Consider the following 23898-nt stretch of genomic DNA (forward strand, 5'->3'; position numbering starts at 1 on the left):
CTACAGTCCATGGGGTCACAAAGAGTCAGACACAACTGAGTGACTAAGCACAACATACAGATTGCGTTTGGCTATGCTTTCCAGTTTAAGAGTGCAATGCATTCTCTAGGTTGTATGTTTACGAGTCAGTCAGAAACAAGTGAATGAGCAGCAGAGACAGCAGGAAAAAAATAAGCAAGCAAACTTTGGATAACATGTATTTTAGAGGAAATAAAAACTTTATTTTTGCAGTACCAAGCAATTCAGGATAAAAAGGCAGAAAACATTAAATCCTTGGATTGGCAAAGTATCCCTCAATCCTGAATTAAGCTACATAAACACACATCATCTAATATTCGCAAAATCCTGTGAATTATCTATAATTAGCCTCATTGTGCTGATAAGAAAAAGAAGCTGAAATTTAAGTGACTTCATTAAAGACAAAAAATAGGCACCCAACCTAGAACAAAAGCCAGAAATTCTCAATATTGTTTCTCAGTAACAAATTAAGTCCAGAGAGTAAAGGAAGGGAAACAATATCCTGGGTGAATCAAAATAAATATCTGACCTGGCAGGTCTAGCTTTACAAAGGTGTTATATTATTATTATTCTTATTGTTTCTCAATGAAAGGGAGACTGGATGAGAATAAGTGAAAATACAAATAAATTTCCAGGATTGGGTTGAGAAATGAAGTTTGCATTCAAAATCTGCCAACTTAACAGAAATTAATGATGAAAGGTGCCTTGCAGAGTGAGAAGTTGCTGCTTAGAGGAGAAATTGAAACATGGGGAATACCTTTTAAGACACTGTGATTACAAGCTATTTAGAAATAATGAAACGAATATTGAGCAGGAAAGCAGGCTCTGTCAAGACTCAAGGATGTAAACTTGAGGTTGAGCCTCCTGTGCCAGCACAGCACATCACAGCTGACCCAGAACTGCCAGGAATCCCTTTTTTTAAAATTTTGAACTAGCTGGCAAATTTTACAAATCTGGAGTTTTCACCTTTTGAAAATGTTGCTTGATGGCATCTTTTGAAAATTATAAAAAGGGAAGATGTAGCAATTAGATGGGCTTCCCAGGTGGCACAGTGGTAAAGAATCCGCCTGTCAATGCAAGAGACACAGGAGACACAAGTTCACAAGTTCGATTCCTGGGCTGGAAAGATCCTCTGGTAGAGGAAATGGCAACCCTCTCCAGTATTCTTACCTGGTAAGAATGGACAGAGGAGCCTGGCAGGTTACAGTCCATGGTGTCACTAAGAATCAGCTATGACTGAGCACAGAACAGACAGAAATTAGATGAGCTAAGTAGCAGCCACTCTGCATTTCTAGAAGCATTTGGCATGGAACCGCTGCTCTGGAGCAGTAGCTGCAGCACTTGGGAATTAGTTTTAACTTGCAGAATTGTAGGGGCCTTCTCAGATCTACTGAATCAGAATCTTCATTTGCACAGTCTCTAAATGTCTAATAAATTTGAGTAACAGGAATCTGGAGGACCCTAAGAGGTATAGCATGCTAGGAAATATTAAAACTTTTAAAAATAAAAGCAATACCCAGTTAATGCATTCAAATGCTACAAATTGGGAATTAAACTGGCCTTGTGTATGACCAACCTAGACAGCATATTAAAAAGCAGAGACATTACTTTGCAAACAAAGGTCCATCTAGTCAAAGCTATGGTTTTCCAGTAGTCATGTATGGATGGGAGAATTGGACTATAAAGAAAGCTGAGCAACGAAGAATTGATGCTTTTTTACTGTGGTGTTGGAGAAGACTCTTGAGAGTCCCTGGGACTGCAAGGAGATCCAACCAGTCCATCCTAAAGGAAATCAGTCCTGAATATTCATTGGAAGGACTGATGTTGAAGCTGAAACTCCAATACTTTGGCCACCTGATGTGAAGAACTGACTCATTGGAAAAGACTATGATGCTGGGAAAGATTGAAGGCAGGAGGAGAAGGGGTCGACAGAGGATGAGATGGTTGGATGGCATCACTGACTCAATGGACACGAGTTTGGTTCAACTCCGGGAGGTGGTGATGGACAGGGAGGCCTGGTATGCTGCAGTCCATGGGGTTGCAAAGAGTCGGACACGACTGACTAACTAAACTGAACTGAACTGTGTATCTGTTAACATGTTGAAAAGATTTCCTAATATTCATTGTTTTAACACTTTATTTTTCATTTGTTTCTTTAATTAAAATGTGCAATTATATTTAAGCCTACTTTCCATCATTTTTTAAAAAGATGCCCAACTGAATAATCAAGTAATAGCAACCCAAATACTCATATTGGCTGTAATGAATAAAAACATAATTAGATTTCAGTAATTTCTATAGAATCCACATTGGAGGAATGTTAAAAGGGTTTTAGTTTCTTTGCTCATATCTCAGTCAATTTCTGTTAATTATCCATTTTAAAGATGTTCAACTCTCTGGTAATTCTTTTCAGAAAGTTGAATTGTTTTATTTAATTTCAGTAACAAATTGGCACTTAACAGATAAAATGGCCCATTTGTTGATGGCCCACAAGTACTTTCTCCTGACTAGAAAGATGTGCTACCAACTAGAGAAGCTATTACTCTAATTTGAATTTTGGTCACCTTGGCCTATAGGACTGCTGCCTGTATCTGTTCCTTAGTGTTTACTAGCGAATCATTGACTGTTAGTACAATTTCAATGCTAATTGTTACTTCAGGTTTTCAAATGGCTCAGCAGTAAGACATTAATGATTATTCATGCCTTAAGAAGGGCTGATAAGGGAATGAGATTACAATCTTGTACAATTTTAGCTAACAAATTAAAGTGTAAATTAAATTTTCCCTGAGACAGAAAATAACTGACTTGGAAAGCCAAAAGAATGAGAAATTTCATTCACTTGTGATTTTCTCTTTCCTGTTGTACAGATATTCAGAGTATCAGAGGGTTAACCGTGGACTGGGTCTCACGTAATTTATACTGGATTAGCTCAGAATTTGATGAAACACAAATTAATGTGGCAAGACTAGATGGCTCCTTGAAAACCTCAATTATCCACGGAATCGATAAGCCACAGTGTCTAGCAGCTCACCCAGTCAGGGGGTAAAGTATGATTTTTTTTTTTTTAAGTTTTTCAAAATTTTATACATCTTTGTTCTGATTTTATGTAAAAACTTTGTTGAATTCAGAAGAGACACACATATACATATGTGTATATACATATAAACTATACAGTAAAAAAGGCAAATGTGAATATGGAAATTATAGGAGATCCCTGGTTAAAGATTTCTGCATGAAATCAAATTTTTATATATTATTGTAAAATTTTATCAATTTATGTTTATAAAGAGTGACAGTTCAGAATGAAAAAAAGAGAGAGAGAGAAGCCTAGAAAAGTTGTTAATTTCATTTCAAATACCAGTTGTTAATAACACGTTTACTGTGAGTTGATGTTATGGTCACTGCAAATTAGGTCACATTCTCCCATCTTCTGGTTAGTCTTTAAGTATGCATGTAGAGAACTCATATAGAGCTAAAAGAAAGTCTTTCTCCTTACTGCTTTCAACAGGAATGATTGAAATGACTTTGTTCACCTCTCTGGTACCTGATTTTTGTAAATCAAGAGATTTCAATATTGATGAATGATTTCAAATGGAAATAATTTACTGTAGTTAAAGTTAAGGGCTTCCCAGGTGGAACTAGTAGTAAAGAACCAGCCTGCCAATTCAGGAGACAAAAGAGATATGGATCCGATCCCTCGTGCAGGAAGATCCCCTGGAGGAGGGCATGGCAACCCATTCCAATATTCTTGGCTGGAGAAGCCCATGGACAGTTTGGGGTGTAGAGGAGAAACAAGTGAGATAATGGGTCTTCAATGACAGGAAAAAGTAAGAGTGGTACTTCTTCCCAGGCAAGTGGCTCAACAATTTGGGGACTTCCTGGAAAAAAAATAATCCTAAACCAATAATTTACTTTAATATTAACTTAGTTCTTCAACAGATGCTTCTAGTCAACAAGTAGGCCTATATCTAATATTTTTAAGCCATATCTCTTTTGAATTAAGGAAACTCTACTGGACAGATGGCAACACAATTAACATGGCAAATATGGATGGCAGTAATAGCAAGATTCTCTTTCAAAATCAAAAGGAGCCAGTTGGTAAGTTTTATTTTATCTATATATATATATATTTCTTTTTTCACAGTTAATCACTGCAGTTTTTAATATGACAAATCTGTGCTCATACAATGGATCTTTGATCTTGAGCCTGAAAGAAAATATTATAGATTGATAACAAATTAAATTAGAAATGTATTGATCTTATTGAATCCGTTTGGTTTATGTAGGGTAGGGAGGAAACTTTTTTTTCTGGAAAAGAAGATTTTTTGATAAGATAATTTTTTGTAGTATCTCAAGTATGGAAGTTGCTTAAACTTAATGTAATTAATACATATAATATCTTATTCTCACTGGTGAATATCTGATACACCAATTGCTTCAGTGGCAATATGATGTACTGAGGCTTCCTCTGATCATCATTGTTGTGGCATTATTATTAGTCACAATGATTTGAGTTTAAGCCTTTAATATTTAATTTTCAGCAGTTTTCATTTACTCTGCAGGGTGCTTATTTACCTTTTTATTCTACCTTTGGTAACCATTGTAAATCATCCCATGAAACTTCATGGTGCTGAAAGAGCACTTTGAGTCATTCCCATAAATAATCTTTGAAAATCAAACTACAAGGATTCTTTTAGAAGATAATGTTACATATTTACACGTAGATATCTATACATTATGCTAATCTTTTCAAACAGTAATCACTTTCCTCATGTTCTCTTATACTTCTTTACAAGGCCTTAATTTGTCATCATGAAGTACCTTTTTAAAAAATCCAATAATGAACCTAAAGTTTCATATTATATTAAATGTATATATACAAAAGAAAACCATAATTTTGCTTTCAATTGAATAGTATATGTTTTTAAATCTTGGAGTAAAATCACTGCACCATGGAGCTTTTCAGCACTAATTTCTTGGTTTTAGAAATGTGGAAATATACTTACTTGAAGTATCTCATTTTTAGTAGTGATGATTCAATAAAGGAATAATATCAACAAGATTTACAATAAATAGGAATTTTTATGTAGTCCATAGAATAAGCCTCTGATGTAAAATGATACTGTTAACAACTCTTTTCGGTCCATAGAATAAACCTCTGATGTAAAATGATACTATTAACAACTCTTTTCTTTGGACTGGTGGTTCTAAGATGTGATACACAATTGAAATTCAAGGTAGTGTTAGAAATTAAAGGCAAATAGAAATGCTAATACTTCTGTGTAGAAGATGATAGAACAAAAGAAACAAGGGCCTCTACAAGATAGGACCCCTACAAAGGACTTAATTTGGACTAAAGCAATTCAGTCAGTGCTTATCTGGAGTTGTTCAGAATATTTAAAATGGAAAAGTGAATGGGATTGAAATAGTATGAGCAAATAAAGTTCTTACATTGTAATGTGGTAGCCAGAGGTTACACCAAAATGTTAATTTACATGCTTGTTTTTGTAATGGGGAAAGCCTTATCTTTCTTAATACTAAATTTCCATTTTCCTACTCAAAATAAATTAAAGAACAGCTATATATATATATAACTTATGTAAAGAAAGTTTGTAAGGAAAAGAATTAGTGTTACTATATACACTTTGTAGTTGGCCCATCAGATGTCATACACCACATACTGTTAACTGTGTATGGATGATGATTCAACATCATCATTTATTTTAAAGGTACAACATCACCATTAAACATTTCAACATCTTCATTAAAATTTTAAAATAAATTCAAAATGACACCATTAAATATTAATTTGTGTGAAGTATACTATTTTCCCAGAAATAATCCAGAACCTATTATAAAGCATATCTGAAGTCAGGATTCATGAGTATGGATTGTGAGTCAGATATTCAATAAGCAGATTTTCATTATCAGTTTTGTATTCAGCCTGTAGATAAAAGTTTGACATTGTTCTTTTTCCTTTAGGGGCACAGGAACCTAAATCACTTTAGATTCCATTAAGTGAATTTATCCCAGTGACCTTGAGCAAATTACAGTTAGCTTGGTTGTACTTGCTTTCCTCATCTGTAAAATCAAGGCAAAATGCCTATTTTTATAAAGTTCTCGTGAGGATTAAATGAGGAAAACTTATGAAAAGAACATCTGGCCGCTCGTAATAGAACCTATCAAGAGTAGTAGTAGAAGGTATATTGGGTCCCATAGACTGGAATTTGAATGATTTGATTGTCTGCAGTATTAAGCGCATATAAATGAATTCAGTGAAGAATAAACATAGAATGGAATCCACAGAAATCTAGCAAAGGAATATATGTAACCAACTAGGCCTCTGAGATAAGCAAACTTTTATGCACATCTGAGGATTTAACTCTATATTGTCTTGATGTTGATGCTCAAGGCAAACACGTTTGAAGTACTCATTCTGCTCTCAGATTTTGTCAGTATAGCACCCCCTAGGGCAATAAACAGCTGTGCCCTCATCTTGCTCTAGTAGTTCTTGATGTGGTTTACAGGCATTGGTTACAGGTTCCTTCTGGTAACTTAGGTTACTAGTCATGTTGACCAAGTGTTAAGATTGACGATCTCTGTGATGTTAATGACAGACTGTATTGTCCATTGGTAAATGTGTTCCTCTTGCTGTTTCTTCTCCGTTCCTTGTCTAAGCCTGTGGCCATTTGGCTCTGTAGGGGAGGAAGAGGCTTTCCTATCACTTTCTAGGTTCTTTTGGCTGGTCTAATGCATGTATACCTCAGAGATATTACAGCTTCAGTTCTAGACCACTGAAATAAAGCAAATATCACAATTGAGTCACACAAAAATTTTGGTTTCCCAATGCATATAAAAGTTATATTGTACACCATACTATACTCTTTTAAGTGGGTGATAACATTGTGTCTTAAAACAAACAAACAGTGTACATACCTTAATTAAAAAATACTTTATTGCTAAATTCCTAACCATCATCTGAACCTTTAGCAAGTCATCATAGTAATGGCAAAGACTACTGATCACAGATCAACATAAGAAATACAGTGATGTAAAATTATGAGATATTAACAAGACTGTGGCACAGAAATAGGCAGTAGTCAGATGCTGTTGAACAAAAATGGTGCTAATAGACCTACTAGGTGCAGGGTTGACACAAACCTTCAATTTGCAGGAAACAGTATCTGCAGAGTACAGTAAAGCAAAAAGAAATAAAATGATGTATACCTGTAAAATTCACAGAAGACAGGTGAAGAAAAACAGGAAAAAAAAATTATTATGTACATATGGGAGCCCCATAAAAATGAGACCCAAAGAAGTAACCAAAGAAGGAAGCTTTTTTACCTATTAGATAAAGAAAATTGTTTGTGAAGATTTGACAAAACAAAAGGATTTGAATTTGCAGTTCCAAAGTAATGAAGAGGTAACAAACCTTATTAATACTGCTTTCTTGGCCTTGGAGTCCCTATCTCTGGCAATAAGGACACCTTCTATCTTCCTGGTATAAGGAGGATACCTTTTCATGGGAGAATTAGTCCTTGTTTTCAGAAAAGCAAAAAAGGGTCAGTATATTCTTCTTTCACCAGCTGTTAAGTAACTTTAAATCAAAATAATTAATATGCCCACATATTCACATTTAGGAGTGGCCTGTCCTCAACCCTGTCAGTTTTCTAGCATCTCAGATATTTCTCAAAAAAGAAAGAATCAAGTAAAATCAAGTAAAAGAATCAAGTAAAAATCAGTTGATCAGTTTATCTACTTATTGACAAGTTTTTTTTTTAAGCACAAAGTATAAATATAGAATAAATTATTCAGAATGCAACCCTTATTCATTTCAACCTTGTTAATTGCGATTTTTGATCTATCCCAGTAGGCTAGAGAGACTCTTATCTGTAAATTAACTGTAAAAAGTATTACTGCTGAGTAACTTTCTAACAGGAAAGTCTTATCTATATTGTTAGTTTAAATTGTTCATTTGTGTGGCACCAGTTAAGATGATGGTTTCAAGATTATTATAGGTGCTATTAAAACAGATTAAAAGCTATGTTCCATAGTAACTGTTTTTCAAGTTGTAGTGTTTTTACTGTGTGTGCTTGAACCATTTTCTTAAAATATATTCACTAATATATTATTTATGAAGTTATGCAAAATACCGAAGCATTTCAGATTTGTTTTCTTTTTTTAAAGTTGTTTTTTTTTTTTGCTGTTATTTTTTTCCCTCTCTTAATGGACAATTCAGAGCTGTAGTGTAAATAAGCAGACTCTCCTCCCCCTAAAAAAAATTATTTTTGGTATATATACAAATTTATATGCTATTTATTGTAGTATCAAGGTTAAGTCTCATATGGAAACATTTCATAATGGAAGAATCTTTGAAATACTCTCAAGAATTCATAGCATTGTAATCTCACTTTATAAGATTCTTTTAAAACTATTCCCCTGAGATGATTTATAAAATGGAATTTTTGAGTCCTATAAATGAACATATGAATGTGTGAAAAAGTAAGTACAAACCTATTTTTGTTTGTATACATGACTGTTATACCTATGAAATACTTATATACATAGGGATTTTTTTTTTTTACTGTTATTTACTTATTGAATTTTACTGATATTTTACACTTAGGAAATTATTTTAATTTCTTTTTCATAATGAATCTGTCTGGGCAATCTCTGGCTTAAACTCCTCCCTATTTCATTCCCTGAACCATTTCTATGAAGAAAATTAGGTGATTAGAAAGGAGGAGATACTTCCTGTTCAATTGATTTTTCCCCTATGCATATTGATTGTCAGATTATAAATTGGGGGGGGATACATAGAACAATGCATAGGAAAAAAATGTGCAAAATGTGAGGAGAAAAAAATGGTATTCTGTCTGGTAAGTCTGGGGAATGTCAACTCAAAACAATCATTTTATATTACCCTTTATGAAACCTATATTCTCACTGAAGTTACACCTTTGTGTTTTCATGCACTTAGCCTGGGATGTATGATGATGATATAGAATCATCATTTTGGTAACAAAAATAACATAATTATTTTGCCTACTTATTAAGGACTTAAAATATGCCAGGTACTTGCAAAATGCTTTCACTAATCATCTCATAGTAATCATTTCTGGAAGGCTTTCTTACTCTTCCTTTATAGATTCAGAAACTGATGCTTGTTGAAAGAAATGAGTTGCCTGTCATGAATGGTAGAGTTGCAATTCAAACCAAGTTTATCTGCTTCCAAAGTCATATTAAATCTTAGCCATTATGCCATGCCCACAGAGGCTGATTTCATATAGTAATTACCTGACCTCAAGCAAAGATCAAGGAATAAAACCAGTACTCTTTCAAGAATAGAGAGTAGAAAGAAAAATGTACAGCTTATGTACTCCTGAGAAACATGGGGCCAATTAGGACACTGCAGCCAGCTTTTCTAAGCAGCCAGGGGTAGGCAAGCACCAGTTTAACCTCTGTGCCTATTTTGCTGCACAATTATTTCTGAATTTTTAAACGCATATTTTAAACAGTAATGTCACTAATATACTAGGTTTTCTTTTTTTGCAGAATGGTTTTTATAGTTTGATTTACTGGATTTCCCTTACTTGTTTCCTGTTATATCCCTATGTGTGACATAACTTGAAAGAGAAGTTCATCCTGATTTATCAATAGACCCAACTTTACATCTTATGAGTGTGTATCAATGAAGACAAAGCAATTGCTGCCTCGAGGCAGTTGGGGCTGAATAACTATTTCTGTTAAATACAAATCACCATTCCCATTATCCATTGTTGAACTAAATATTTTCAATTAAGAGTTGTTGCTCTGTTTTGGATGCATTAAATGCTTAGAGCAGTTTACAAAAGAGGGGATTTTAATTTGCTACTTAAAGTGATTGCCAAGTTTACAATGTTTGCATATTATGAATTTTATCCCTTAAACCTCATAGAAAGCATCTTGACTTGTCAATCAGCTTTACAATTGTGGCTTATTCTTAAGAATCTAGTGTACTACATATTTTATTTTCTTGATGTTTTCTCTTTACTTTAAATGTGATCCTAACCAAAAATCATTTGTTTACTCAACTTTCAAGTATACCTTCTTGAAGCCAACCAAACTATTAAATTTTAATTGTTTAATCATTCTAACCCTTATTGTGTATACGTGGATTTTAAAATTTTTCATGGATAACATTCATAAACACTGTTTAGCATGTCAAAAGAACTCAAGGATCTCACTATTTAAAAATAAGATTATTTATATATACTTATTACTCAGCACAGTCACTTTTATTATGCATGAAGCTCAATCAACATATAAGGCTATGTACCACGAAAGAAATGATAATAATATGTTACCAAAAAGACCAGGCGAATTAACAAACTGATATTAAAATTATACATTCATGTATACACAATTTAAATTTATTATTTTTTTTAATTTGATCTTTTACTCAAATGTGATGAAGTATTTAAAAAAAATTAAGAAGGGTATTTAGGTTCCAGACTCTGAAAATAAAACCTGGGATACATTATCACAGCCATAGTCCAGTAAAGGAAAAGAATAGAAATATAAACCATTTGATGAGATCTTCTACAGAGTTAAACAACAAAAACACATACCATTCATGAGTACTATTTCAAGATAGCATAAAGATAATATAAGTAGACACTATGAAAAATAGAAGAAACAACTCGTTCTTTATTGAAAGAAAAATAGAAGAATAAATTGTTACCAAATTGGTGATATTTTTAAGTTTCAACTGAAACTTGAAGAAGACATACATTTTTGCTTTTGAGTTATGAGAGAAGGAGAAAGGGATTTCCTTAGTCTTAGTAGAAAAGGGAGGGGAAAAAAAGGCTTAAAAGGGACAAAATCATATTTTGTCTAAAATCTGGATTATTCTGTGTGTCTAGGGGAAAGAGTAGATAGCCCAAGGAAATGTTTAGGATGATATTGACAGGAACTATAATTTTAAAATATTCAAATGACACAATTTAGTGCTTTAAAGATAGTTTGCTTTATTTTACCTATCAAGCTATAAAATATAGTTTAGGCAAAGTATAAAACTATAGGTTGTTGTTCTTGTTCAGTCACCCAGTGGTGTCCAACCCTTTGTGACCCCATGGACTTCAGCACGCCAGGTCTCCCTGTCCCTCACCATCTCCCGGAGTTTGCCCATGTTCATGTTCATTGCATTGATGATGCCATCCAGTCATCTTATCCTCTGACGCCCTCTTCTCCTTCTACCCTTGATCTTTCCCAGCATCAGGGACTTATCCAATGAGTCATCTGTATAGGTATTAAACATTTTAAAATGATCTTTTATAAAAAAACACTTCTTAACAAATAACTTGTCACGAACTCTGGGTTTCTTCTAATTTTGCATGTTATTTTCACAAGGCACATAATTTTTACTAGTCACTAAGAACTTGAATGCTAGAATAATTGTCCCAGGTAAAATGATTTATGTGAAGGAGAATGGAGGAGATGCTAAAATCTTAACTTGATAAGATAAATAGCAAGAAACCAATTAGCTTAGTTCTGTAGCTCTGTAGGTTATCAGTGACTTCTTAAAGCAGAGTGAATTGAAAGGATGATATCAAGGAATAATTTAAATCAAGTTAATATAAGAACAATATAGATACTTGCAGTGGAAGAAAAAAAAAATGTTTCATCTACCTTCCTAGGTTATTTCATCTACCTTCCTCCTTCCAGGGTCTGGCTAGGGCCGTGGAAATTAGACTGACAAAAGACAAAAACAGAGCTTATTAACTTGTGTACCACACATACATGTGAGAGAAACACATTGAAGAATAACTCAAAGGAATGGTGTGAACATGTGCTTATAGCATCTTCAGTCAGTTCAATTCATTCACTCACTCGTGTCTGACTCTTTGCGACCCCATGGACTTGAGCAAGCCAGGCTTCCCAGTCCATCACCGACTCCTGGAGCCTACTCAAACTCATGTCCATCGCATCAGTGATGCCATCCAACCATCTCATCCTCTGTCGAACCCTTCTCCTACCTTCAATATTTCCCAGCATCAGGGTCTTTTCCAATGAGGCAGTTCTTTGCATAAGGTGGCCAAAGTGTTGGTGTTTCAGCTTCAACATCAGTCCTTCCAATGAATATTCAGGACTGATTTCCTTTAGGATGGACTGATTGGATCTCTTTGCAGTCCAAGGGACTCTCAAGAGTCTTCTCCAACAACACAGTTCAAAAGCAGCAATTCTTCGGCACTCAGCTTTCTTTATAGTCCAGCTCTCACATCTATACGTGATTACTGGAAAAACCATAGCTTTGACTAGATGGACTTTTGTTGGTAAAGTAATGTCTCTGCTTTCTAATATGCTATCTAGATTGATCATAGCTTTTCTTCCAAGGAGCGTCTTTTAATATCATGGCTGCAGTCACCATCTGCAGTGATTTTAGAGCCCCCCAAAATAAAGTCTCACTGTTTCCGTTGCTTCCCCATCTATTTGCCACGAAGTGATGAGACCAGATGCCATGATCTTAGTTTTCTGAATGTTGAGTTTTAAGCCAACTTTTTCACTCTCCTCTTTCAGTTTCATCAAGAGGCTCTTTAGTTCTTCTTTGCTTTCTTCCATAAAGGTGGTATCATCTGTATATCTGAGTTTACTGATATTTCTCCTGGCAATCTTTATTCCAGCTTGTGCTTCATCCAACTTGGCATTTTGCATGATGTACTCTGCATATAAGTTAAATAAGCAGGGTGACAATATACAGCCTTGATATACTCCTTTCCCGATTTGGAACCAGTCTCTTGTTCCATATCCAATTCTAACTGTTGCTTCCTGACCTGCATACAGATGTCTCAGGAGGCAGGTCAGGTGGTCTGCGATTCCCATCTCTTTAAGAATTTTCTACATTTTGTTGTGATCCACACAGTCAAAGGCTTTGGCGTAGTCAATAAAGCAAAAGTAGATGTTTTTGTGTTAAGGATTGAGGACACTTAAAAGCATTCCCTAAGATGAGACAGACAGGAATATTAATGTTAAAAATCAAGGTGTAGGAAAATTAGAACTGTCTGTTGAAGCCAGGAGTGAAGTTTGGGGTATAAATGCAATTGCTTTGCAATTGTTGGAGATGGGTCACAAATCTGACTCTTCGGTTTCTTTGCAGCCAAAGCAAAGACAGAAATATGATCAGTTACAATTTTATATTTTCCACAAAAAGCTTTTCCTGGCACTGAGCCCTGAGAGAAATTCCTCCCATGGGTCCTTATATAAAGAGGTCACAGTGTGATGTATTATTTCAGACACTATATCCTGTGAAGTATAACAGTGGATTTCCTATGGCTACTTCTTATAGCACCTTTCATTTATACCAAGAGCAAATGCCAAGGTCCAATTCAGAAGACACTCAGAGAGAGAGACAAAGCCTTAGCAATCTAAAAATGCAAATAATTCTCTGATGATTTAACTTGATTGAGAAATAAAATTTTGAATATCTAGGGTGATAGATATCTTCCTCAAAGAGAATGTTAATTTGATTCTTGTTGAAAATTCAGCAACAGAAACTTTGGGGTTATATTTGAACCATAAATCTATAGTAAAGATATGCTTCAGCTGAATTAAAGATGGAATTATATGCTTTAGATGGTCAACTAAGTAGAAGGTAAAATAGACCACTTATGAAAATTAAGCTGTCTAAACTGGGATTTATTTATACTAGAAAAGATACATGGTGGTAGCTTAGGAACTACTTACAGAATAACCAAACTTTCTCTCATTAAAAAGAAAAAAATGAATGATGAATGACTTTCACCATGAAAATCTTATCTCATAGAATATGACTATGTAGTTTTTGATTATTTTGTCATAGTAATTAAAGCTAATGACCCACAGTATTTATATTAAAAAAAATTGAAAAATTTTTCCCTGCAGTTTCTAATTCTATACATTGTGATTTCCTGGTAAACTTTTCAGATTTTAATCAAGAAAACATACCAATAAGTCAGTAAATAGCTTGCATATTATATAGACTTGTTTTATTGTTGCTAGTTGATTAAAACTGGTCCACTCACTAACTGTAGTTGAGAGTATTAGGCTATGTTAGCACTTTTTCCTTGCACTTGAACTCAGTGATTCTCTCGTTTTCCTTCTTTCTTCCATCTTCCCTTTTCTCTTCCCTTTTCTGCCTTTCATCTTTTTTCCTTTTTTTAATCTTGGGTTTTTTATTTTGTTTTGTTTTGTTTTAATAGAGAAGGGACTTTTTTTGTGTGTCATTTGTTTACTTCATTCTGTGAGGGGGTTTCCAGAAACAGATTCTTTATTGTATGCCTGCTGTGTGCCCATATATGCTTCTTTCACAAGTATTAATAGTTGTGAGTCACAGAACACCAATATGAAGCCACAGAGTTACTGTATAACGCGGATGGATCATGAACCTACTGAGCATGCCTATAATTAATTAGATGTATTCTTGGCAACCAAAATGTACGTGTCCTGAGACTTTTGAAAACCAAGAACGCCCCTATAATGTAGGGAATTTTTCATAAACTACTATAAAGCAAACTTACAGTGACACATCCTGCAGGGACAATGGTCTTAAGCCATTGGCTTGGTTCACTTCTTTTCTGTATGGTTTATTTCTCAATGACAGCTCCTAAATGAGCCCAATTCATTGCCACACTTCAATGAAATTATTAATTGTTGAAATTCTATCTTTGGATTTACTTTGAAGGGTACTGAAAACCACCACTTTAAATCTGTAACTTTCTAAGGTAGATTTTACTGAAAGTAAAGGAGAAATTAGAAATTTCATTAATAAAGTAAGTATCCCAAATAAGTGTTACACATTAAAGCTTTCTGAGGCAAAGCAGTATAATGAAGAAAGAAAACACTCAATTTAGAAATAGAAACCTTAAAATCTCTGGAATGTCCACTTACCTACTGTGGCCTCAAATAGATTTCTTGACTATTTTAGGTATTGTTTTCCTTATCTGTAAAATGAAGCAATCATTCCTCTTAAAGTCACAAGATTGTTGTGATAATCAACAGAGATAACCATTGTGTTATAAAAGTACATTTTTTGACTAATAGTTAAAACAGTATGTGAATCTCCCTGTTAGCCAGATCTTATTTTTAAAGACAAAAATCTGAACTTGCAACTTATTCTTTCCTGCAAATCCAGTGCTAGGTGAATAGTACAGTTTAAATGGCTACCATTATGGTTAAGTTGCATCATTTAATTACAGGTCTTTCAATAGACTATGTGGAAAACAAACTTTATTGGATCAGTTCAGGAAATGGAACCATAAATAGATGCAACCTGGATGGCAGTAATTTAGAAGTAATAGAGACAATGAAAGAAGAATTAACAAAAGCTACAGCCCTAACCATCATGGGTAAGTACAATGGTTCTATAACTTGGATGCTTGTATTGATTGGGTTTGATTAATTATGACCTATTAAAAGCTTAAAAAAGTTACTGCTCCATTAACACTAGAAGCACATTCAAGTTGCACATCTCTAAGAGAGTTTTTCTTTTCTTTTTTTCTTAACCTTACCAAACAAATTTATAAAATTATCCAGGTCAGGGACTGTTAGCGATACTAACTTCACTGTTATTGATTCTTGGCTTATTATTATTATTATTGATATTATTTTAACGATTATTTTCCATTTTCTACTATAATATTCTAAAGTGCAATGGCCATGGGTATTTGTCAAAATAAAGTAAAATCTTATCTCTGCTAATGAAGGATAGCTTGATATACACAGATAATTGAAGAAACAAGTCCACAGTATCACTGACTAATGATTTAAATTATTCTTTCACGAAAATGCTTTATACATACACAAACACACAAGGATTATACCTGACAAGTGGTTATTTTAGAGTAGAAATTTATTTAAAATTGTCTCATAAAGCAATAAAAAGTAATTAGTTTGTATTACTTGACTTTACCAAATTAAGAAGAAAAAAATGATTTTGTGTATTTGTACACAGTTTAAATCACCTGAGTAAAAACAGCAGAGTTTAAATTCTGAAAATGGTTTGATAAACCACAAAAATTCCCAAATCAACATCTACACTATGTTTTCAAAAACTGAATTCCAATAAACTTCATGAAATCAAGCCACTGGCAAATAATATAGCCAAGGAACCTAATACGTAGAGGAAGCATGTTAAAAATATGTCATAACATTTCAAGGGATGTCATTGACTTTCAGTGAATGTATATACATATCACATACTTTATGTACTATAAAAATCATTGCCTTATAGAAAAATGTAGGCTTTATAAAAATTTATTTCTGCTAACATGATTGCTACCAACCCTGCTGTGGTAGGAAATGAATACTAAACTTACAGAACTCAATGCTGTGAAAAAAATCTCAAGAAATGGAGCAGTAGTCCATTTTAGCAAGAAAAAAAATAGTTTTTTTTTCTTGCTAAAATGTAAAGAAAAAACTTAGATGAAATCATTATGTATATATTGGGCCAGTGGTGTACATCTTACATGACAGACATCAGTGCCATATGGGAACCAACCTTGAGTAAATTAACATTTTTTTATTAACAAGTGAATGGTTATATATGTGTACCTCTCCCTGTCACCATAATTTGATTAACCCTGGAAGATAAAAAATGAATTTAAAATAACCTATTAATATCTATATTGTCAGTGCATCAACTAGATATATCAAAATATATCATCAGTTTAAGGGCTCCCTGACTATCCTATCCCCAGTCTTTTCCCCCTGGTAACCATAAGTTCATTCTCTAAGTCTGTGAGTCTGTTTTGTAAATAAGTTCAATTTTATCATTTCTTTTCAGATTCTGCATATAATGGATATCAGCTTATATTTTCTTCCTCTGTCTGACTTACTTCACTTAGTATGACAATCTCTAGGTCCATCCATGTTGCTGTCAATGGCATTATTTCATTCTTTTAAATGGCTGAGTTAATATTCCATTGTATATATGTACCACACCTTCTTTCTGTCATCTTTTATATTGATGACGTTGAATTGTAGAGTGAAGAGGATGGAATTAAGACAGCTAATGTCCATCTGTACTGTTAGAGGGGACTTGTAGGAAAAAAAATAATAATCTGGTAGAGCTGATTTAATTTACAGGGGAGAAAGGGTTCCTCTTCTAATGAACAGGACATATGGTTTCTTACAAAGCTTTCATGGTCTTATTCAACCAGACTTTGTATTTTGCCTGAGGCACATATAGATTAAAAACATGAATGTGAGGGCAACATTTTATTTGAGTTACTTCACTGTTGACAAGGAAATGTAACTTCTGGATGTGGAATTTATATCCTAATATCAGTGGATATTCATTCCCATTAATTCTTTCAACAAGTATTTATTAGTGCCTACCATATAGCAGGCACTGTTATATATGATAGTAAGACTCCTGACTTCATCAAACTTGCAGAAAAGCAAGGAAGGCACACAATAAGTAAGGTAGAAAACCCATAGAATTATAGGTAACTGTTTAGGACCAAAAAAGAAAAAAAAAATCAGGGGAAAGAGATATAAAAGTATGTAAGAATAAAAATTTAGGTTTTAGGTTGAATGTCCAAGAAGAGTGAAGGAATGCCATATAAACCAACAAAAAACATTTTAGGTTTTCATTTGGTTTTCAACTTTTATGTTATGTTTTAAAATCTTTGTTTTGAAAAAAAGATATTTTTGAATAATTTAATTATATCAAATCTTCATGGGTGATTCTGATAATTTACCAGGTCAGACATCTTTAAAGTTGGCCATGGTTCAAATGCAGTGTTGTTTGTGATTCACTTTTTCTCCAGTGAGTCTGAAATGATTTACACATTGTGTACAATGGCTATTTGATGAGGACTTCTATTACCTTTTGCTCTGGACTGAATGTTTGCATTCCCCCTAATTTATATGTTGGAGCCCTAATATGAAGGTATTAGGAGGGGACCTTTGCTAAGTAACTAGGTCATGATGTTAGCGCTCCCATGATGGGATTAGTGTCCTTCAAAGAGACCAGAGAGCTAGACTCACTATCTCTCTCAACAGTGTGAGAATACAGCAAGAAAGTGCTGGCATCCTGATCTTGGACTTCCAGCCTCCAGAACTGTGAGAAATAAATATCTGTTATTTAAGTTACCCAATCTATAGTATTTGTTAAAGCAGCCAAACTCACTAAAATACTTTTCCAGTTACCAAATATAAGCTGACCTAGCCTAGAACTTTGGACATCAAATTCTTTCCCATTTTAAAAAATGACTTTGTCAATTGTCTTTTCCCAAATGTCAGAGCTAACAAATACAATGGGCTTCCCATTGAGGTGGCACAACAGTAAAGAATCCCTCTGCCAATGCAGGAGAAGCAAGGGAGGCAGGTTCAATCCCTGGGTCAGGAAGGTCCCTTAGAAGAGGAAATGACAGCACACTCTAATATTCTTGCCTGGAGAATCCCATGGACAGAGGAGCTTGGTGAGCTAAGTGTATTGGATTGAAAAGAGTTGGATGTGACTGAGCATTCATGTACACAACAAATATAATAGTTTTTGCTTTCTAATACAATAGCTAATAACTCTAAAATTATGTCTACTTCTTATTTTTGTTAGATAATTTTTCTGAGTAACAGTAATTTTTAAAAGAATTTTCTTTTATAAATATACTTCAGTTTCATGATATAAGTTTACTCTAAAACATTTTCTACATGATTTTCAAGTGGTTTATGTTTCCAAATAGTGTATAGTCAGCTATGTTATATTCAACTATTGAATAGCTAGTTTTCAGATATAGAACTTTTTTGTTTGTTTTTATTCACCCTTTTCTCATAATTTTTGGCATTTTCATGATCATTAATGTCTGCAGGAGACAGTGAGGTACCACAAATTAACCAGGTTCCTATTCACTCTTAAGTGCCTTTATGAGGAGAAGGAAGTTAAAACTATTGATTAAAATTAGAATTAGTGACTAATTTATGGATTATATTTAACATACTGTTTCTCTTCACTAACAGTGCATGCAGTTGGAGAGCAGACTGCATATATTGTATCCACCCTGAAGAGAAAGTTAGAAAAATCAGTTCATGGAGTTAAAGGAAAATACACAAGTAAAACAAATGTACTGCCCGAAATAGGCTTAATAATATTTGGAGAAAATTAAGATGGAATTCAGGAAGTAGCAGGATGTTAACTTAGCTGTATTTTATACTTTCAGAGTGAGTCAGGAAAGACCTGGGGCAAACAGACTACAGATTTAAAATAGAAGTGAGGCTGTTCTGCAGAGAAGGCAATGGCAACCCACTCCAGTACTCTTGCCTGGAAAATACTGTGGATGGAGGAGCCTGGTGGGCTGCCGCCTATGGCGTAGCACAGAGTCAGACAATACTGAAGCGACTTAGCAGCAGCAGTAGAGGCTGTTCTGTGCTTAGTCACTTAGTCATGTCCAATTCTTTACAACCCCATGGACTATAGACATCAGGCTCCTCTATCCATGGGGATTCTCTAGGCAGGAATATTGGAGTGGGTTGCCGTGCCCTCCTCCAGGGAATTTTCCCAACCCAGGGATCGAACCCAGGTCTCCTGCATTGCAGGCAGATTCTTTACCATCTAAGCCACCACGGAAGCCCTAAAAGTGAGGGCATAGGAATTATTCAAGCAAACCTGACAAAATTTGCATGTCTGAATAGAAAATCCTTGATATTTTTGTATTTAATGGTCAGCATCGTATTCAGTCATAGGTGATGTTTATACAGTCCATTCAAACATGTCGTGTAGTAATTCGTCAAGTTTTGCTCGGGCAAGAGTTGAGTCCTGGACACTACAAGAGGTGTGAGTTTGAATTTAAACCTCCACCCTATGCTCACATTCAATGAGCTTTTTATTCATTAGCTCATATATTACTCCATTGCATATATAGTATTCCCATTGAGATTCAAACATATATCTACTTTTTTAGTTTCATTTAATGGTACAATATGACCTTTGGAAATTGTATTTACCATGATATTTATAGATAGGAATTCCAAAGTTAACACGGCAAATTCTTCCTGAATGCCAAGGAGTGTGTTTGTGTGTGTTGCTAAAGAACCTGTCTGCCAGTGCAGGAGGTGTAAGACGTGAGGATCCAATTCCCGAATCAGGAAGATTCCCTGGAGGAGGGCATGGCAATCCACTCCAGTATTCTTGCCTGGAGAATCACATAGACAGAGGAGTCTGGAGGGCTACAGTCCACAGGGTCACATGAATTCAGACATGACTGAAGTGACTTAGCACGCATATGCATGTGCATGCATGAGCGTGCACACACACACGTGTGTGTGTATATATATTAATAGCCTTCTTTATGTGGTTAAATCAATTTTTTTTCAAATATTTGTTTATTTATTTGGTTGCACCAGGTCTAAATTGCAGCATGTGGAATCTAATCCCCTGACCAGGGATCCAACCCGGGCCCCTTGCATTGGGAGTGCAGTCTTAACCACTGGACCACCAGGGAAATTCTAAATTTTAGAATTAAATGTTACCTTGTGTATAGTCCATGGGGTCGCAAAGAGTTGGATACAACTGCGCGACTTTCACTTTCGTACCGTCCAAATCGCTTTAGTTGTGTCTGACTCTTTGCGACCCTATCGACTGTAGTTTGTCAGGCTTCTCTGTCCACTGGGATTCTCCAGGCAAGAATACTGCAGTGGGTTGTCATTTCCTCCTCCAGGGAATCTTCCCAGGGATTGAACCCCCTCTCTTATGTTTCCTGCATTGGCAAGTAGGTTATTTACCATTAGCGTCACCTGGGAGGCCCTTCGAGATCATTAAAGTTACTTTGTCAATTGAAGAAATGTACTTTAGATTCCTGTTCCTAATATTCACTAACCAGTAGTGGATATGGGACAACTACTGAATTCTACCCTTAATTTTCTATTCTGTAAAAACATGAGCTTTGTCCATATGATCTACAAAGTTTTAAAAACTTGTATGATTTTATCACTAACAGATTAACCCAGGGTGCAGGAAGTTGTTTAAAATAAACCATTATCTAAGTTGAAGTAATACAGCAGAAGCAATAAAAATTATGGCTAAAAATAAAATTAATGTGTAAAGTTATGTTAAATCACAATTCATATTAGTCTTTTAGAAGTTGGGCAAAATTATTCAATTTGACTTTTAGTTGAGAATTTGGTGGATGTTTACAACCCAGGATTGCTCAAATCACTTGTTTTAAAATAGGCTTCTACTTTTTATAAATACCTAAGTAACTATCTTCAACAACCATCTGATTCTTAGAATCACTTGAATAAATTGGCAAACATCTTTATAATAAAAGAAACTTTGAATAACAGTAAAGGCAAAATAAATAAGTAAATAAAGCTATACATTTTCTGTGGATACTTAAACCCTCTCAGTTGAAGTTTTCTGTGCTACCAACTACAGTTGAAATATATTATATTATTGATCTGTTTCAAGTAGCAATTTCCAAGAATAAGCTTAATATGTAAATATTAGAAGGACATTGAATTTTGGCTACTTTTAGGATCGATCAGGGAGGAAAAAAGGATCGTCTTCAGGGAGGAGAGTGCATTTTTACTCCCTTCTCAGAAACAAACTCAGTTCTGTAGTGAATAAAATGTTAGCTTCTCTCAATTTGGTTATGAACACTTTTATTTAAAAGCAGTGTTAACAAAATAATCATTTGCTCTTTAAGGAGCTCTTGAAAGTCTTTACTAGATGTAGCCCTTAAGGACATCTGTTCATAGTTTCCAGAAGTTCACTTTACAAAATCAAAGTCATCATAATAGGTTCTGTGAAAATTCCCAGTGCATGGATAGTTTGCCATGGGAAACCAAGGCTGTCCGATTAAATGCTTGCAGAACCAGCTGAATAACAGGGAAGGACGTATCTATTTGCTTGAAAATACAGTGTTAATATTGTTGGGGATTAAATGATTTGAGTGTTCCCACTGGAGCTTCTACAACAAAGCACAATCATCTAGTCTCTTTGCTGACTGAAAAAAAAAAATCTCTAAGCTTAATGGCAAAAAAATTAGGCTCTACCTACACTAACACTTAGGCTTGCACTGCTAATTTCTCAGTGATATACTTTCATTATTCGATTCTGTTTTCTTTTCAGAATTATGATTTGGTATAATGATGTGTTAGAATTTATTAAAAATTAAGCATAATCTAGCCCTCAGTTTGCATACTTGTAAATTTCCTCAGATCTAAAATATACTCTATAAATAATAATAGAAATGTAAAAAATGTATGTACAATAAGCAATTAAGTAAAACTGGTGCAAAGAAATCACCAAAACTTTTATTTTTTTCTACTTTACTTCCTGAGAGAATTATTCTAGCAAACTGTCATGGCATCGATGAAACATTATAAATGATAACAAGTGACGGGCTGTGAGTCTGATACATTTAGTCTTGTTAAGATCCTTAGAGCACTTGCAGATTCACACTGAACTCTAGTCTGAAAGGATTCTGTGTTATATTCTTATGACAAGGTGGTAGGTCTGATAACTTGCAAATTCTTAACTTTAATAATCTACCTTAAGAAGTCATTTCCTCTGTGTTGTGCAAGGCAAGTCCACTTCACATGTTGTCAAAGGCAGTTTTTCCCTTTTTTTTTTTTTAAATCAGAGCTTACTGAATATTTCTTTCCCTCTGAATGTGAAAAGAAGCTGAAACTTAGTTCCAAGGGGTTCTTACTACTTACAAGTTTCATCCCCCAACCTGTGGCTGACCTTTAGATTTCCAGGTTTCCTTTTATATATGATAGCTCTGCCCCTTTATTTGTTTTCCTTTCAGAGTCTAGTTAGATACTCACTAACATTTTATTTAGGCTACTACAACTCTTTAACTTCTTTCTATCTTCATATCTCAGGTCCCCAAGCTATTAAGACCTGCAAAGTTCAGACCTGATGTGGCACCCCCTCCCCGGGTCATAATATTTCAGAGGCTGGAATAAGCACTCAGAACTTACTCTGAGATGCTCATTTTTTTTCTCCTTTTATTCACCAGAAGCTGTTTGTCACGACATTATTAGTTTGCCTTATGTGTGCTGAGTCGCTTCAGTCATATCCAACTCTTTGCCACCCTATGGACTTGTCGCTCCCCAGGCTCCTCTGTCTATGGGATTCTCCAGGCAAGAATACTGGAGTGTGTTGCCATGCCTGCTTCCAGGGGATCTTCCTGACTCAAGGATCAAACCTGTGTTTCTGATGTCTCCTGCATGGACAGGCAGGTTCTTTACTGCTAGTGCCACCTTATAGATAAAAGAAATTTAAGGTCAATAAGTTTTGTTAAAACCCTAAGCGTTATTCAACCCACCTTACAGATAAACAAACAGAGTCAAGAAGATTTGTGAAAACCCAATCCTCTGAGACTCAAGCTGAGAGATCCTGACTCAGGTCAAGTGCTGTTTCCACTACCAGGAAGAGCCTTCCCTGTCATAACTCTGCTTTTCATTCAGTTCTCCTCTACCCTTCAGTTGCAATGCATCAAGGCAAACTGTTCTCCTGTATCTGATCTTGGCCTATTTATTTCTATTTGCCTTGTTCTTTTACTACCTTCCATATTTATCAGCCACCCTAATGGGTGAACTAGAGAAGGAAATGGCAACAACCCACTCCAGTATTCTTGCCTGGAGAATCCCACGGGTGGAGGAGTCTGGCAGGCTACAGTCCCTCCAAAGCCTACTTCAACTATTGTTGTTCCCTCACTAAGTGGTTTCAGACTCTTTGTGACTCCATGGACTGAAACATCCAGGGTGCTCTGTCCTCCACTGTCTCCGGAGTTTGCTCAAACTCATGTCCATTGAGTTGGTGATGCCATCTAACCATCTCATCCTTTGTTACCCCTTATCCCCCTGCCCTCCTCTAATCTTTCCCAGCATTAGGGTCTTTTCCAGTGAGTCAGCTCT

The 23898-nt window shown here is 34.9% G+C and overlaps 1 protein-coding gene across 1 annotated transcript in view; it reads left to right on the forward strand.

The window, feature by feature from the left end:
- The window catches only part of LRP1B (LDL receptor related protein 1B), a 2070111-nt gene that overhangs the window by 1390700 nt on the left and 655513 nt on the right, over positions 1-23898 (forward strand). The window contains exons 30-32 of the mRNA XM_081584839.1: positions 2886-3060; positions 4022-4116; positions 15231-15380. Of these exons, the coding sequence (XP_081440965.1) occupies positions 2886-3060; positions 4022-4116; positions 15231-15380 (420 nt within the window). The remainder of the gene's footprint in view (positions 1-2885; positions 3061-4021; positions 4117-15230; positions 15381-23898) is intronic.

The sequence above is a fragment of the Giraffa tippelskirchi genome, chromosome 3, assembly GCF_054371585.1.
Source record: "Giraffa tippelskirchi isolate mGirTip1 chromosome 3, T2T-mGirTip1v1.2.pri, whole genome shotgun sequence".
NCBI classification, from domain to species: domain Eukaryota; kingdom Metazoa; phylum Chordata; class Mammalia; order Artiodactyla; family Giraffidae; genus Giraffa; species Giraffa tippelskirchi.